This window comes from Abramis brama, assembly GCF_963993115.1.
Source record: "Abramis brama genome assembly, chromosome: 4".
NCBI classification, from domain to species: domain Eukaryota; kingdom Metazoa; phylum Chordata; class Actinopteri; order Cypriniformes; family Leuciscidae; genus Abramis; species Abramis brama.
Genome location: NC_139966.1, coordinates 44,564,287 through 44,582,143, shown reverse-complemented (window position 1 = coordinate 44,582,143; position 17,857 = coordinate 44,564,287). Strand labels below are relative to the sequence as shown.

The following is a 17,857-nucleotide window of genomic DNA, read 5'->3' as shown; positions in this document are numbered from 1 at the left end:
AGCCAGTGCGCTGAGATCCCGGTGGGCGGGGTTACGCTCTACTACTACGAGGACAGCAGATGTCGGAACAAACGCAGCAGCAGCACATCCTCCTTCTCGCTCTGTGACTGTGTCCGTCAGCCATGAGCACATGTCGGCAGCTTCGTCTGCGATATAGCCTATTCATCATGAAAGTTGTTCGAGGTAGTCGTTTTTTATGGGCCCGCTGCAGAATAATTAAATAGACTGAAGGAGCTAAACAACATTAGACCAACATTCACCAACATTTTGGGTCAGAAAAAAAACGTTAATTCCCTCAAGCAGGAGAGCTGGTTTCGTTTGTAACAAGTGTTTTCCCCCCTCAAAACGTCATATAATAGCCTATTCCTTTATTTCATTTGCTTGCAACAAATTAGTTTAGAAAATGACTTGTGTACTTAAATGGTCAATTATTCTTAAATGGATAGTTCACCCAAAAATGAAAATTCTGTCATCATTTACTCACCCTCAAGTGGTTCCAAACCTGTATGAATTTCTTTATGTGGAACACAGACAAAATGAAACATTTTGAAGAATATAGGTAAACCATAGGCTACAATTGGCCCCATTGACTTTCCATAGTATTTTTTCCCCATCCCCAAGTATGGTTTACCCATATTCTTCAAAATATCTTGTGTTCAGCAGGGAAAAAAAATATTCATACAGGTTTGGAACAACTTGAGGGAGAGCAAATGATGACAGAATTTTCATTTTTGGGTGAACAGAGTGTTGTTAATCTATCCCACTGTGGATGGCTTATAATACAAACAGAAAACTTGGAACAATTTGAATTTTGTGCATTAATAAGTATAAATCAGTCAAATTTACATTAATCCCAACTTTTTTTCTTGAGTTATTATATTATCACAATCACTCCCTGCTCTCCCCAACAGCAAAATCACAGGTTTCTACTATAAAAACACTTATTTGATTCCTATGAGCCAAGTGCTGAACATTTGTTTCACAGATGCCATCAGCATGTCCCAAAACTAAAAATAACATTCCATGAAGAATGACTCTTCATAGAGGAATGTTCTCTGGGACCTGAGTGTTGTCCTGGAATACAATGCGTGCCTAAATGTCCTGTGCACACACACAGTTCAAAGTTCAGAGAGGACACAAATATGGACATAAGGAGCAATTTTAATGAGTTGCTTCACAAATATAAACATGATAGTGGAACCCACTCATTTTACACAGGGAACTTTTCATAATATGATTGATGTTTAGAAGCATTTCGTACAGGGGAGAAAAAAGAAAAAAAAACCATTAACCAGTATGGAATGAGACCGAAAGGATTTAGAGGAACATTTACAGCAACAGTACTTCTCCAAGATCTAAAACGCCGCATGCATCAGCACTGCAAACATGGACAGTTCCTGTAGTTTCCTCATCCATCCAGCCAGAGGATTCTGGGATTTCAGCAACTTCCGGGGCCTAAAACTAAGTCGACCTTTACACAAGATGGACGTTCCATTCTATACAATATCTGAACAAATCATAAAGTTGATTTACTAAAATAAATAAATGATACAGTGTCAGCTTACTGCATAATTCACCCCAAGATTTAGTTAATCTAAAATCAGACAGTGTCACAAAAGTTTTGTTTGAAAATAAATACATACAAATGATCTGAGTCATTATAAAAAGAAAGAAAGAAAGAAAATACACAGGTTGATGTACTCCAGATGTCTTAGATTAAATGCTGAGAGTCTTAAAAAAACAAAACTTCAGGGAACATTAAGTAATTTAAAGTTGTAACTGATCCTGTAACAAATGCATTTATTCTACTACTAGATTTCTCTCAGCATGGATTCCGGATTAAAACTGAGGCATAAAACAACAAACATAACTGGTTATTTAAGGACAATACTTCTTAATTTCTAAGCAACGTGCAAGTAATGCAGTAATTAAACATGGATTTACAAAAAAATGCTGCATTTAGACCTTCAATTAGTGATAAATACTAGGGTTTACACTTTATATTTAAAGCACCCCACAAGTAACTGTAATATTTAAGATTTGAGAGATTTTAACTGCGACTAAGGTTAATGGCAAAAAAAAAAAAAGAGGCTTGTTATTGCTTTCCAGGTCTGATTTCCAGTGTTTCTTTCTTAAACATAAAAAAATTCAAACATGATACTTTAGTATCTAAGAATGAAGTTAATACTCATTGGCAAAATAAACACATCTTCTCAAAGTGTTCATCTGATAAACCAGCCACACACTCGCACACAATTCTATCACACATAAACTATAAACACATCTTGTAACATACAGCGATTCACATCATGTTGGAATGTCCTTTTTCTCTGAAAATTCATTTGACAGGCTTTTAACCAAGAGAATGTTTCAAACCGACACCCTCAAATTCAGACTATCCAATGTCAAGAATCTTTCTTTCAAACTGACAGCCAATCAGCACATGGATAGCATCAGTTTAAACACACAGACATCGATTTACTGATTAGTCATTGTGAGCACTTGATGTCTGAATTCCTCAAGTATAGTAGCTATTGAGTGTGTCGGACATATATTAAGTCAGAACTAAGGCTCCTCAGCAGTTCAACTGTTCTTGACATACTTTGCAAAAAAAAACAAAAAACAGTGCTTCCTACAGTGCTTTCCAGAGAGACGGCACGATACGAAGCAGAAACGCTAGCGGATACGACCGTTGCTCGCAGACAGATGTGTGTGGAAATGACCACAGGTTTAAAAGCAAAATCCACAGGGAAAAAAAGTGAGTCTTCTAAAAATTAAAACAAAAAGTCATCAACACTTTCAGTTAGAAAGAGCACAACTCCATATACTGCTACAAAACACACTTCTGAAGCTCAGAGTTCATTTCTTTGGGGGGTGTCAGGTTGAAAGAAGCTTTGATAAGTCCTCAGTTCTTCCCAGGTCAGCAAACGCACAAGGCAGAGTAACTTATAGAGCCGCTTTGGCCCTGAGGGTGGCAGCAGAGAGGGGGGAGCAGTCTGAATTTGAGCTCAGTATGTGGAATTACAGCTCAACGCTTTTCGTAAAGGAGGTCTCCAGCGTGATGGGAAAGTCATTGAGCGTTTCCAGGACGCCTACGAGAGAGCTGACGGTGAGCTTGTCTCGAAGTAACGCGTTCTCCTCGTACATGCGCGTGTTGATGGGGCATTCGGCCAGCAGAGGGAGCCACTGCGGCAATAACCGGTCTCTGTGAGAGTGGGATATACATGCAGACAACTCTTGAGTACATTTTGCTCTGACTTTCAGATGCTTATATTTAAAACGAATGCATCAAAAAGCATGCGTTTCTCCTTACCTTGCCCCGAGGCAAACTAGCAGCTGGAACTTGCCATCCTTGCCGATGTTGCGTGGCATATTGTTAATGGCGTTGACGTATCGACAGAAAGATTCACAATTCAAACCAAGAGGCTCTGGTATTTCTTGGAGGTCTCCAATCTGATCTGCATTCTCCATAAGCGCTACTACTCTCTCTGTACAACACACACACAGCAACACATTCGTTAGAAACCTAAAAAATGCAGGAAATTAATTATAAAATATTTACAGTATATTATATATTTTAAGCAACAAACAAATGCTATCACACACACATTATATATATATATATATATATATATATATATATATATATATATATATATATATATATATATATATATATATATATAAAGTAGCTCCTGTACTTCTGGAGGACAAAAATTTGTTATAAACCGTTTACTTAATGTAAAATATTTCACTCATAAATGTAACATTTTGAAAACAGCACCCATGCTTAATGTCTTTAAAAAGGGTCTAGCTCTATATACAGTGAGGAAAATAAGTATTTGAACACCCTGCTATTTTGCAAGTTCTCCCACTTGGAAATCATGGAGGGGTCTGAAATTTTCATCTTAGGTGCATGTCCACTGTGAGAGACATAATCTAAAAAAAAAAAATCCAGAAATCACAATATATGATTTTTTAACTATTTATTTGTATGATACAGCTGCAAATAAGTATTTGAACACCTGTCTATCAGCTAGAATTCTGACCCTCAAAGACCTGTTAGTCTGCCTTTAAAATGTCCACCTCCACTCCATTTATTATCCTAAATTAGATGCACCTGTTTGAGGTCGTTAGCTGCATAAAGACACCTGTCCACCCCATACAATCAGTAAGAATCCAACTACTAACATGGCCAAGACCAAAGAGCTGTCCAAAGACACTAGAGACAAAATTGTACACCTCCACAAGGCTGGAAAGGGCTACGGGGAAATTGCCAAGCAGCTTGGTGAAAAAAGGTCCACTGTTGGAGCAATCATTAGAAAATGGAAGAAGCTAAACATGACTGTCAATCTCCCTCGGACTGGGGCTCCATGCAAGATCTCACCTCGTGGGGTCTCAATGATCCTAAGAAAGGTGAGAAATCAGCCCAGAACTACACGGGAGGAGCTGGTCAATGACCTGAAAAGAGCTGGGACCACCGTTTCCAAGGTTACTGTTGGTAATACACTAAGACGTCATGGTTTGAAATCATGCATGGCACGGAAGGTTCCCCTGCTTAAACCAGCACATGTCAAGGCCCGTCTTAAGTTTGCCAATGACCATTTGGATGATCCAGAGGAGTCATGGGAGAAAGGCATGTGGTCAGATGAGACCAAAATAGAACTTTTTGGTCATAATTCCACTAAACGTGTTTGGAGGAAGAAGAATGATGAGTACCATCCCAAGAACACCATCCCTACTGTGAAGCATGGGGGTGGTAGCATCATGCTTTGGGGGTGTTTTTCTGCACATGGGACAGGGCGACTGCACTGTATTAAGGAGAGGATGACCGGGGCCATGTATTGCGAGATTTTGGGGAACAACCTCCTTCCCTCAGTTAGAGCATTGAAGATGGGTCGAGGCTGGGTCTTCCAACATGATCCACACAGCCAGGATAACCAAGGAGTGGCTCTGTAAGAAGCATATCAAGGTTCTGGCGTGGCCTAGCCAGTCTCCAGACCTAAACCCAATAGAGAATCTTTGGAGGGAGCTCAAACTCCATGTTTCTCAGCGACAGCCCAGAAACCTGACTGATCTAGAGAAGATCTGTGTGGAGGAGTGGGCCAAAATCCCTCCTGCAGTGTGTGCAAACCTGGTGAAAAACTACAGGAAACGTTTGACCTCTGTAATTGCAAACAAAGGCTACTGTACCAAATATTAACATTGATTTTCTCAGGTGTTCAAATACTTATTTGCAGCTGTATCATACAAATAAATAGTTTAAAAAAATCATACATTGTGATTTCTGGATTTTTTTTTTTAGATGATGTCTCTCACAGTGGACATGCACCTACGATGACAATTTCAGACCCCTCCATGATTTCTAAGTGGGAGAACTTGCAAAATAGCAGGGTGTTCAAATACTTATTTTCCTCACTGTAATTAGGCCTTAAAAATTAAGAGAAATAATAAAGCCAGGAAGTAATGCGATTGGTTTTTCTAGTTTATTTATTCTGTTTGAGTGAATATCTTTGGTATACAGCTCAAAAATCTTAGAATAACAGTTAGAGCCATATACTCTCACAGGGAAACATTTAATAAGCTTTACCGTAGAAATCCCACACAAAGACATTTTTCTGAAAGATTCGAGCGGAGCGGAATCCATGCTGGAAAAACTGCTCCAGTGCCCACACCAGACCACCCTCACCACACAGCAGAACCGTAAGACTGCCCCTCTGAAACACACCATTTTAGGTTAAAAAAAACACACAAAAAACAGGGAAACATAAAGTGACGATATTCTTAAGTGGACACATCATACCTCTTTCTCTGGTTTGTGGAAATGCTTAATAATATTGTTGACTGCTTCACCGATGGATTCCTGTATCTGAACGGTTGTTGGTTCTGAAGAGAGAAGGATTGTTAAAAAAGATGAACACCTAAATACAATAATAGTACTTCACAACAATTATCAATTTAAAAATGGTTAAGAATAATGTACATTCACATTAGACGAAGACAGTCATATCAGTAGACTAATAAAATATGTTTTATTTTACAAGGAGAGGGTCGCTTCATGGAGGCGGCCATTTTGAGATCACATGAGCAGCCGAATACTAATTACTTCATTTCCCTAACCCCCATGATTTGACACTTTCATTTATGGAATAAATTAATTATGGCTGACTATTAACTCTTTCCCTGCCATTGACAGAATTTGCCATCATTTATGAGACAACGCTTCCCTGCCATTGATGGAAATTTCTGGCCTTTCATGTCTTAACTGTTATACGGTAGGAATCGCTATTATGCATCTTCTGAAAGAGTAGATAATCTCCAGATCAAAACACAGGCAAGAAAAGGAAAAAAAATCTTTTTGTTTAAAATGTTGCATTTTTTTTATTAAAAACTCACCCACATTCAAGTGTTGATACAAAAAAGAATGCATGAAGTTAGAATAAGATTATTATTATTTTTCTTTCTTTTGATATATTGCATGTTCAGATATTCATTCAAGTATTCTGGCTGCAATAAAAGTTTTGTTTAAAAAAAAAAAATGCTGGTGGGGAAAGAGTTAAAAGAGCATTTCTACAATGTAATTTGTCACTGAAAGCATTTATTTTTATGTGACGCTACATTCAAACCACTAGGTGTCAGTGTAAGTCCAAGACCACAGCAAATCAAACACTACTGAAAGCACCTTTAAAATACAAGTTAAACTTACTGTTTCCACGTCCTGTAAGTGATGTGATGCTAATTCGTCGGATCTGGGAAGGCGATCGCTGAAGGGGCGGAGTCTTAGCCCCTCGGCCTCCTTCATCATCATTGCACGGAACTACAAATTCACCGATCAGAACTCGCTCAAGACTGCCATCATCCACACCTTTCCCCAGCCACCTGCCGCACGGGAACCTGGAAAGGATAACAAGTGAATAACAAGAAAGCCATAAAAGGAAAAAGATGGAGGGAATGTGAAGAGAACAGAGTAGGCCGTACTTGTATGTGTGGCCTGTGATCTCATTGCGGACCATGACACAATCCACCAGCCACTTGGCAAGCAAGCCAGAATTATCATGACCCAGCTGCACTGTTGTCAACTTCCCGAGGTTCTGACGCTGTACATACAAAACAGATAAACGAAAAAGATGTCAGAGGCGTTAAGCAGCTGTCTGAGAATAACTGAACAACCCGTGTGAGGGTGTGTGCTGCATTTTGAAAGCGAGCAGCGGAAGGACACCAAGACAGTGAAAGTGTACAATGTACTATCACTGATTTAGATTTACTATTGCAACCTATGGCTCTAAAAATATTTACGGAATCAACTAAACGCAAGTGTACAAGCAGGGTCCAAAATGAACACACCATAAGTTCCAATTGTGAGAAAAAACTGGCTTGGTGAGTAAATTAAAGTTACACGCCTGAGCCATCAAAACAAAAATATACTGAGTTTAAGGTTATTTTAGTTTTGTGGCTTGAAAACAATACATATGGCATTTTTCTGAAACCACTCACCAAGTGTGCATAAGAGTTCATTTTGGATCCTGTATACAAGTAATAAATAATAATAGAAACATTTTGTACGGCTTCTACAGGTGTTAACTGTTACTAGTCTGGTCTAATTTTCATATTAAATGGATAGTTCACCCAAAGATGAAAATTCTGTCATCATTCACTCACCCTCAAGTCATTCCAACCCTGTATGAATTTATTTCTTCTGTTGAACACAAAAGAAGATATTTTGAAGAATATGGGTAACCAAACAGTTGATGGACCCCACTGACTTAAAAAAAATAATAATACTATGGAACTCATTGAGGCCCATCAATATTGTTCTTCAAAATATCATCTTTTGTGTTCAGCAGAAGAAAGAAATTCATAAAGGTTTGGAACAACTTGTGGGTGAGTAAATGATGACAGAATTTTCATTTTTGGGTGAACTATCCCTTTAATTTTAGATTTTTTTTCCCCCATATGTACAATCAAATGGAAAACGGCAGTTGTACAAATTTTGGGAAGATTTTAAGGTAGAGAGGAACCCAAAGAAGCAAAAGAGGTGATCTCTCTAAGTGGAGAAGAAGAAAAATGGAGAGATGAATGAATGTAGACAGAGGGAGGAATAAAATGGAGGGATGTGCACCTAACCTTGAAGGCGATGGAGAAGTGCGTGTGAGGCCTAAAGGCAGACTGCGAGAGGACACAGAATGAGTTAGAACATGATGGATGATTGACAGTAAGACAAATGGCAGTGATTGGTTCTATGAGGTGGGATGTAAGAGTAATACCTCCTCCCTCAAATTTATAGATTATTTATAGAGGGGTTTTGATCACTAATACATGAATCACCATCTCAGTTTGGGGGGAAAAAAGAAACAATCTGGACATCAAGTAAATCTTTTTGTGAGAAAATCTGCAAAACATTTTGAAAGGTCAAAGCAAAAGAACAAATTTTCACAACAATTGTATCATTAAAAAAAAAAAAAATATTAACTACCCCTGTAGTTAATAATTGTCTCCCTTAAAACTCATCTTTGATCACAAAAATTATACATTTAAACATCTTTTCCTTGAAAAAAAAAAAATCTCCTTCCCTTTAAAATAGCTTGAATGTAACTCTACACCCTTGCCTCATTTAGTATACGCGGTTCTATGAATGTGCAAATTAGCCCCGCCTCCACTCACTCGCACCAGTTCAGAGATCCACTCGTTGACGTGATTGGTTACGAAGTAGAGAGGTCACGAAGGAGACTGTCTTTAATTCACTGCAGTTTTAAGGAGAAAATACTCAGCAATGGTGTTGACTTATGAATTTGCACATGGTTTGTCTTAAAGCACATTAAAAACACCACATAGACATATAAACAAAATTAAAAACTTGATTTTCATCACAGGGGGCCTTTGATTCATTTTTTAAATAAATGAGCATAAATTATATTTATGTTCCACAATTCTCATTAGAAGAGAAAAAAAATGTATTACTAAAATTACTTTAAAAAAAGGCCTAAAAATAATATCTATTTTTTAAGAGATTCACCCTGTTACTTTCAATTGTTTTTATTCCTTAGATATTTTGTTCTGCTAAACTTTTGATGAGTTATTTCCATAAACAACTTCAATTTAGCAGATGTTCGAAAGACCTGCAAGAAATTCTGCGGATGGCAGGACAGATGACTGTTTCAGTCCCACAGGAAAACAAACACTCGAAATAAACTGCTGTATCAGTTTCAGAGCAGAACAGCTGGAGCGTGACATCACGGCACTCACGTCAAACGTCATTTCCAGAACATTCTTCGTGATCTGCAGGGTGCCGGAGTCGCCCAGCTCGCCGGACACACACAGCCAAGGGTTGGACGTCGTCATTGCGTTACTAAGCTTCTTGATGGGGATAATGACGGCCCGGTACGGAATCACTGAGGGCACAAAAAGAACATAAATCAGGTTGCAGCTAATCACAACATTATACAAAAAGACAGAAAGGGTAATTTGAAAATTAAGTTATGCTAATTCCTATGCATCATCCTATAGACAATGGCTAAACATAAGTATACATTTTTCATGATATGCAGCATCAAATCAGTGTCAAGTGTTTGACATGATGGATGCTGTTTTGTATGAACGTTTGCATTAAATATTCATAAAATTTTAATATACATTGATTGACTATGGTAGGTGCTGTCCTGGTTTGCACATCTGTGTGCGTGTCTCTTTCTCTGGGACGTACTTATGGTGGTGAAGACGCTGGTAAAGCAGAAGTAGTCCACTGCATTCAGGCTCAGGAGATGAAAGAGAAACTGTTCTTTTTCCTCTTCGCAGCGCAAGAAGGCGTACCGCTTGTACAGCTTTCTGTGGGAACATGGCATGCTTAATAACAGGTGCAGCTGCTTGAAACGGGTCATGTACTTCTTTGCGTCACTCAGAAGTTATTGTGATGAGCATGTTTTTTTGGTGTATATGTGGGAATCTCAAAGCCTGCAGGTGTGTGTGTGAGTGTAGTTTGTTTTTTTAACGCCATGTCAGCTTCTTTGGCTATTCTCATGGCGAGATAAGTTTTTTCAAATCTATTTTTGCTAAAAACAATATTTGGATTAACTTTGTAAAAAAAATGGGAGTTTGGATGTGTGTTAAGTATTGTACGCACTTGGTTAAAGACTGGTTAGACAACAGCTGTTTGAGATGCTGGGAAAGTAGTTTTTTCTCCAGGGACAGACGGATCCAGGCACGTGCTCGACCTACATCGGTCTTAATCTCTCCCATGTTCTGGATGTGTCTGAGAAGTTGAAAGAGAGAGAAAGGATGACGGAGAAAGAGAACAACAAGAACAATACTGTAATTGATTGAATGTGGGTTGAAATGGCCACAAGCAACGGAACATTGTGGGTGTATATCAATCTCTCTTTAAAAAAAAACACATCACGTCATTTAAATTACCCGGCTGAATTATTAAACAACCAAACCACTGTAATGCGCACTACTGTATACGACAATTGTCTTCAGGCGATAAACACACCTCATATCCTGTATGACTGAGACACGTAACGCAGGAAGACCAACACTGGACTCTGGCTTTCGTCTTTCCTGGCCATTAGACACTGTAGAGCGAGAAACACACAGTTTTAGCACTCTTAAGCTAAAAGTTGGAATGAGATGGAAATTCACCTATTTTCTAAATGCATGTTAATGATATCATCACTTGATCTTCCAGTGAAACGACTGACTTAGACGTAGGCTTCTCCAATAATTCCGTCCAATTGACTGGATAGGAATGCAATTTTGCAATCAACAACTGATGTTTTGAACCAAGACCCCATCCTACATTGTTTTATTTTAGAAAATGAGTTTCACTTGAATGTACGTCAAGATATGGAAGAAAAGATATGTTGCTACTTATGTTACATCGTGACTTTAAATCCCTTCATGCAGAGCTTTTGGTCTGTTAGCATAATTAGCATGGAGAGGTGTTAAGCCTGAAGACTTCTAGCTACGCAAGCTTAATGTCAAAAAGCAATTTGAAACCTTATGTTTCGCAAGCACTAGCAGGTGTTAACGTCAAAACTTTGTGAGTACACATGTTCCTTTCATGTTTTCTAGGAGAATCACTGAGGAATATAAAGTTAATCAGCTTGTAAACATGTTTTGCTAAGTCTTGAACTTCCTCAAAAGGCGGCAAAACAAAAGCTTGGGGTCTGAAAAACACAGTTTTTGTGTACAAGTATATTTACACTATGTTGTGCGAGATGAATCTAAATGCGGCCCTACAGAAATGGACACCCCTGAATTCTATCATTTGCAGAGTGACTTGAGTAGAGTTGTTTCTGTTCTTACAATCTCATATGCATTTATGAAGAAAGTTTTCACCTGGAGACTCTGACAGCAGCTCGTTTTTCTCTTCTCTTGCCTGGTAGTGCAATAGATGAGACCACAGCGCAGACTTTCCCTGTGAACCATGACGACAGCACACAAATGATTCTGAGCATTAGAGTTGCAAATGTTAGAATGTGAAACTCATTTCCATTTGTTGGTGTCTCACCTGTTTGACCAGTAGGCCGTGGCTCCATATTCTCTCCAGCAGGTCGCACAGACTGGCTATGAGCGTGTTCTCCTCCAGACCTGTGATGTTTACCTCTCCATGTCCCAGTTCAACAGCCTCTCTGCCCATTTTCTCCACCAACATACGCTTGGTCTGAACATCCATTGAAAAAACATCATTACCAAAACATCACACCAGACATTTCAATCTTGACTCTGTGAATATAACTCTAAATATAATGATAGAGTAGTGAAACGATTATTCAAACAACACTATCATATTTATTTTGGTAACGCTTTATTTTAATGTCCTTGTTACATATGTTACCTGTTTGTACTGTAGTAATAACAGTACATAATGCTTAATTTCATGCAACTAACTCGAAACCAAACCCTAAAGTATGTTAATTAATATAACTTACTATTTAAATGTATAATTTCACTGTAACAAGGACACCTTAAAATAAAGTGGTTTTATTAACAATAATTAATTTTATAATTCAAAGATCAAAGTAATATCTGTGACTTTTTACAGCATAATAAAACTATAATTTTAAAGTTCCCTGATATTTCCATTAGGAATGAACTAGCATTAAAATTCTTGTTGATATGAGCTGTATTATAAGCCTCATTATTTTGATGTCATGGCCAGTGACCAACCAATGGCTGATATAAAATTCTATATTATTTTGTATAAATAAATAATAAAATATAAATGAACAAAAAAAATCAGTAAAAAAAAAAAAAAAAAAAAAAAAAATCACATTCAGGAATCGCTGCATTATAATCTACAATAGGAAATGCAATAGGAATTTGCTAAACATTACATTTAACAGTGTATTAAATTATTACTGTTTTCAAGTGAGCACTAAATGACAACAAAGGTCATCTAAATAAGCAAATATGCATGCACAAATATATAGTATCTATCGATCAACACAAACCCCTTTAAAATGGTTTGATGACAGACTGATATATATAAATTCCAAGTTTTCCATAACTGTGGGATCCCCAGTTAAAACGCACAAATACTTCCATATACGCATATTAAATTCATCCTGACCTTCATCTTGCATTCTTTCAGTAAACCCTCCACAAACTTCCAGTTGGTCTGAGCGATGACTGCAGGGGAAAGGTCTGATAATTTGGGTTGTCTCAGGTTCTTCCCCAGGTTACGGGCCTCCTGCATGTACTTCTACAGATCAGGACACAAATAATAAAGGGGCTAAACACGTTTAGAAAGGTTCAAACACACTCACACAAGTAACTGTTGAAAAGTTTGAAACATTTTCTTAATAACTGTGGGCACAAGTTAACTGTTGATTATAAAGCCGAGGATTTTTTATTCTTCGTAGTAGGATCCTGTAAGGTTTGTGATTGATGAGTGATTCACTAAGCGCTCACTACTGAAACTCTGGTTTATAAGAGCGTGTGGGAAAATCCAGGGGCAGATTTGAGTGCAGCGGAGTTCAAAGGTCACTTGTGTCTGAGGGGCAGGGCTTCAGGGAGGAGTTTGTTAAGGGCATGTTAGGAATGTTTTAAGTCGGTCATATAACGACAGGCCTCCACATACCAGACAGCAGGCCGAGAAGGACTTTTTAGGTGGTTTTAAAGGCGGGGGTGGTGCCTTATCCCACTCCCAGAAAGCCATAGAGTTCTGCAGGAGCAAACACCCCTCCACCTGTTGTGAGGTGGTACGACCCACACCCCACAGCATCCAAACGCACACAGAAACGATGAAGAAACAAAAGGAAAGAAAAAAGCAGCATGCACATGAATGTGAGGCAGTCAGACAAGAAAAGACAAGTGAGAAAACACCAAGACACTTAAAAGAGAAAATGAAGACTCAAAAGTAAAAAAAAAAAAAAATGGAGACAATGAAGAAATGAGAACAGGCAGATTCACAAAAAAGCTCAGGAGGCCTTTGTACTAATAAGCATTATTCATCAAGAAATTTGACTTGTAAATGGTTTATTGTAAATCACTTACAGCCCTGAAGACCATTTATGTGATTCAGACATTAGGAATCTGTGATTTATGGATAATTACAGTCATTATCATGTCATTGAAAAGTGATTAAAAAAATATTCTGACATGCGTCTTACTGTTCTTTGGCGCGTTTATGAGATATGGTGCAATGACAACGAATTATTCTTTTGAGTCAGATCTTTTCAAATTATTCAATAGATCTGATTTACAAAACTGGTCTGTATGATTTGTTGCTCTTGGTTAATAGTGATGATTATCAGTAAATGACTTGAATATTGGCCAGTATTATATTGTCAGTTTTCATTATTTTAGTGTAGTTATTTTAAATGTGCTTTTGTCATTTTTATTATTTTTTAGTACTTCTACATACTCGTATTTAGTTTGTTTGTTTCATTTCTAATTTTCATTTCAGTTTTTAAGTTTAAAAATTTTCATCTAATATTAACATTTTATTTTACGCTTTATTTCAATTACCGATTTTATTTTATTTTATTATTATTGTTTGAGGAACAGACTGATATCATTGTTGTTATTCACAAAATACAACATGCCTTATGGGTCACTATTACGGTGCTTTTACATCCTTTTTAAAGCTTAAAATCTTATGTATTGCATTTATTGCCTTATTTATTGTAATTGCATGGAAAAGAGTTAGTTACAGCCTTCAGAAATATTTTTTTTACGGAAGTAAGCAAGCCTTAAAATAATGAGGCTGAGTAAATGATGACAGAATGATAATTTTTGGATGAACTATCTTCTATTTTTCATCAGTTCTATCTACCATCTGGCAAATGAGTCCCTGTGAAAGTGTCAGTCAAAAAGAGATGAAGTAAAAAGACATGAAAAAAGTCTGTGGTAATCAAAGGCTGCACACAGAACAGGATGAAAAGAAAAAGAGAAACGAGGAGAGAGGCTGAATAGGAAGAAACACTGCAGTCTCACCTCTTTGAGGTCATTGTCTAACACAAGATGTTCGTTCTGCTGTCTGTGTCGGTCCACTCTGCGCTGAGTCGAGCATGTGCGATTGGACCACCTGATCACAGAGGATTTTGTTTCGTCATCATCGCACACACACATTGATACAAGCTTTAAAGGGTTGCTCAGCTAAGACTGACGCTGAAGCGCTACATGCCCCACACTGAATGGTCAATGTCTCATAATGGTGTCATGTGCCATAAAGAGGACTCACTTGTTGGTGGGCCCTGAGGCAAGCACATCAGCCTGTAGTTTGGGAAAGAAGCCCTGCTGGTATTTTCCTTGGCCAATCTTCATATCCAGCAGGTGAGGGTGGATGGCCGTGTGGTCGATCTTTCTCAGCCGTTGCTCTATGGCCTGGGCTGGAGAGGAGAAACGCAGCTCGAGTTAGAAAGGTTAGCTGTTGCGTCGTGACGGCTTGAGACTTGGAAAGTGTTGAAGCTGCGAGTGACTTCAAGAATGTTCGCTAACAACAAACCTATAAGCTGTAAGCTCGAGGCTAGACTTCAACAACTGTCAAATAAAAGTCGTTGAAAATAAAATAAATAGTATTTTATTTTATTAATAAATCTACTCCTAATAAGATGCACTTTGCTTGGGTTATTTTAGAGTACAATTTAACACATAATAGTCATGAAATATAAGCAGAGTGACTAAAGTAAAAGTATAATTATAATTAAAACAGTATAATTAAAAATATTTTTATATTGTATTATTATTATTATTATTATTATTATTATTATTATTATTATTATTATTATTATTATTATTACTACTACTAAAACTTTAATTTTCTACACATAAGGTGCAAAAATGAAATGAGCGGAGTGACAAACAAAATATAAATAAATAATTATAAATTACAATAATAAAATAAATACTTATACTATGTAATAAGAATTATACATTATTTTAATTACAGCATTTTTATTTTTTATAACTAATAAAATGAATAACAATATATATTTATTTTATTATTTACAAAATTATATTATTGCATTGATTTTAGAACTAATAAAATTAACAACAACATAATATTCCTTTGATCATTTATAAAATTATATTATTAATAATATTATTATAGCTTTGATTTGCATAATTATAGATTAATTTTATCCTTTATAAAACAATGCTATTATTATTATTATTTTTTTAATTATTATCACTGGACTGACAGGGAAATTAAAGTAGCAATAGTAGCTGTGCATTGCATCAGAAAGACAGCTTCAATTATTTAGCAAAAATTGGAATTCAAACCTTGTTTTCATGCTAACACACTTGTTTGTTGCCTAGCTTTTTAAGCGTGCAACAAATAAAACAATGTTATCGCTTTCAAAATGCATTTTGTGATAGAATTGATAAAGCGTTCATAGCGCATCTGTGGGCAGTGTGCCATTTCAGAAGCAAATTTTTCAAACCCGAACAGCAGCATCCATCTTCCAATAGTGACCTTCAGTGTGACAAGAGGTTATTGACCTAACAATGGTACTGAGGGCTCAGCAAGCAGATGCACACTCGACAATATTCAGCGCACACACACACACACACAGGCTTCCCAAGATGGCACAACACAGCGCCAGGCGCCCGCCCTTTTCTTTTCAACATTTGGCAGTCTTTCAAAAGCCATCCATTCATATGACTCATTTGGGGACACGCTCTTCAGTTCTTTCATTCTGTGCTCCTCTCGTCATTTTTCAAACACTTCGGTTCTCTCTCTTTCTCCCTCCCGTCTTCCCGGCCCCTAAGCCGCCCTCTTGAACTGTCACTCTCTATAATCATCTGCGCACATAAGCTTTTTTCTACAGCTTCATTAAAATTGAAATGCACAATTTGTAGTGACAGAGCAACGACTGGGGAAATAACCATCGTTCAGAAAAAGAATGATGAAAGGTGATTGCACAAAACTCAAGGTATAAAAAAAGTCAATTTCCAATAGAGTAGAATAAACTGATTTACGGATCTGTTCATAGATACAATAAACAGCACCAAACAAAATAAACCGCCCAAAAGTAAATCATTTCAAAGATTTAAAAATTGTATTGATATGGGCATTTATACTTTACTTAAACGTAATACGAAAGACTTAGACTACGAAAAGTTTAGTTTATTTATTGCTTTAAAGAAATTAATTTAAATCAGCGACGACACATTAAATTAATTAAATGTGACAGTAAAGACATCATGTTTCAAAAGGTGTCTTAAATGCCGTTCTTTTGAACTTTTTTTATTCATAAGAAATATATCATGGTCTCCAACTGTTTTTAACATTGATAATGATAAGAAATGTTTCTTGAGCTGCAAATCAGCATATTAGAATGATTTCTGAAGTATCTTGTGTTTTTACTGTACTTCTTATTAAAAAAGAAAAGCAGCTAGTGATCCCTCGAACAGTGGAGTAAATTAGGCTGCAAGCAATCTTTTCAGGCAGACTGTCTGCATTATTAATAGCAAGTGATCAAATAAGATATGCGTGTCCAGACATAACCAACCTGCAACTGTGGTTTGAATCAGATTTGGGGTGTAAAAAAATAAATAAATCAGATTTCATGTATTTTTTTGCAGTCCATCTCAATAAAAACTGGATACGCAAAAAGATTGATTTTTGCTGTCAATCTGAACATAGCCTAAGATATTCAACAAGGAAAAAACTAAATAACGAGTGGCTGGACTTGATTTTATCCTAATGGAATTGATTAGATTGTGAAAAGTGCTCCAAATTTGAACATTCTTTAGTATACCATACAAACTTTTTTTTTGTGTGCGTGTTGGAATAACATGCACGCTTAAAAGGACAAGGAACGAGAAATCAGAAAGTAAACAGGGATCATTTTAATGTTATGTTCATTTAAAGATGAAGTGTGTGATTTCTGTGGCAAGTGAACTACATTTTTGCCATTTTTTTCCTTATTGCTCTGCCCCATCTGATATTGTTTGGAAAAAGAGTCTTGCCTCAAACTTACTTCAGTGGATGAGAGACTGTCACATTTTTTGAGCAATGTTTTAAAAGTAGCGCAGACGCAGAGAGGTAAAAATCAAACTTAAAAAGTTGACATTAAATCAATTTGACATTTATATTAAGAGAAGTCAATCTCATATCAGACCTCTAACTTTGCATGTTTCTTACCCGATTCCTTCAGGAACGTGCATTTCTGGTAAACAGATGAGCGCAAGTTGGGGGCGCGGACGTTGTAGAGGCGGGCCTTCTCAATGCGTTCGTCAAACACTCGTAGGAGGGGCTCTTTCTCCTCCCACTGAGACATGATCTTGTTGTCGATGAAGGTGGCAAACATTTGCGTTTCGATGAAATGGGACAGGAAGGGCAAGTACGGTTCCGGCTGGTCTGAAAGGAATGAGGCCTGAGGAGAAATCAAATGAAAAAACTTAATAA

At 37.1% G+C, this 17,857-nt stretch overlaps 1 protein-coding gene across 5 annotated transcripts in view; it reads right to left on the bottom strand.

Annotated features, from left to right (window-relative positions):
- Window positions 1-1,143: 1,143 nt before the first annotated feature.
- Window positions 1,144-17,857, bottom strand: part of dennd5b (DENN/MADD domain containing 5B) — a 39,352-nt gene continuing 22,638 nt past the window's right edge. For 2 of the 5 annotated variants that reach the window (XM_084112697.1, XM_084112698.1), the window contains 16 exons: window positions 17,594-17,825; window positions 14,684-14,831; window positions 14,437-14,527; window positions 12,569-12,700; window positions 11,507-11,659; window positions 11,335-11,413; window positions 10,487-10,568; window positions 10,118-10,246; window positions 9,701-9,822; window positions 9,244-9,389; window positions 6,979-7,097; window positions 6,707-6,894; window positions 5,804-5,886; window positions 5,591-5,717; window positions 3,314-3,488; window positions 1,144-3,205 (listed from right to left, as the gene is read on the bottom strand). In XM_084112697.1, coding sequence (XP_083968823.1) covers window positions 3,022-3,205; window positions 3,314-3,488; window positions 5,591-5,717; window positions 5,804-5,886; window positions 6,707-6,894; window positions 6,979-7,097; window positions 9,244-9,389; window positions 9,701-9,822; window positions 10,118-10,246; window positions 10,487-10,568; window positions 11,335-11,413; window positions 11,507-11,659; window positions 12,569-12,700; window positions 14,437-14,527; window positions 14,684-14,831; window positions 17,594-17,825 — 2,190 coding nt within the window. In that variant the 3' untranslated portion in view covers window positions 1,144-3,021. Of the gene's footprint in view, window positions 3,206-3,313; window positions 3,489-5,590; window positions 5,718-5,803; window positions 5,887-6,706; window positions 6,895-6,978; window positions 7,098-8,124; window positions 8,167-9,243; window positions 9,390-9,700; window positions 9,823-10,117; window positions 10,247-10,486; window positions 10,569-11,334; window positions 11,414-11,506; window positions 11,660-12,568; window positions 12,701-13,078; window positions 13,187-14,436; window positions 14,528-14,683; window positions 14,832-17,593; window positions 17,826-17,857 lie in introns of all 5 variants that reach the window. The other 3 variants (XM_084112694.1, XM_084112695.1, XM_084112696.1) reach the window with 3 other exon arrangements.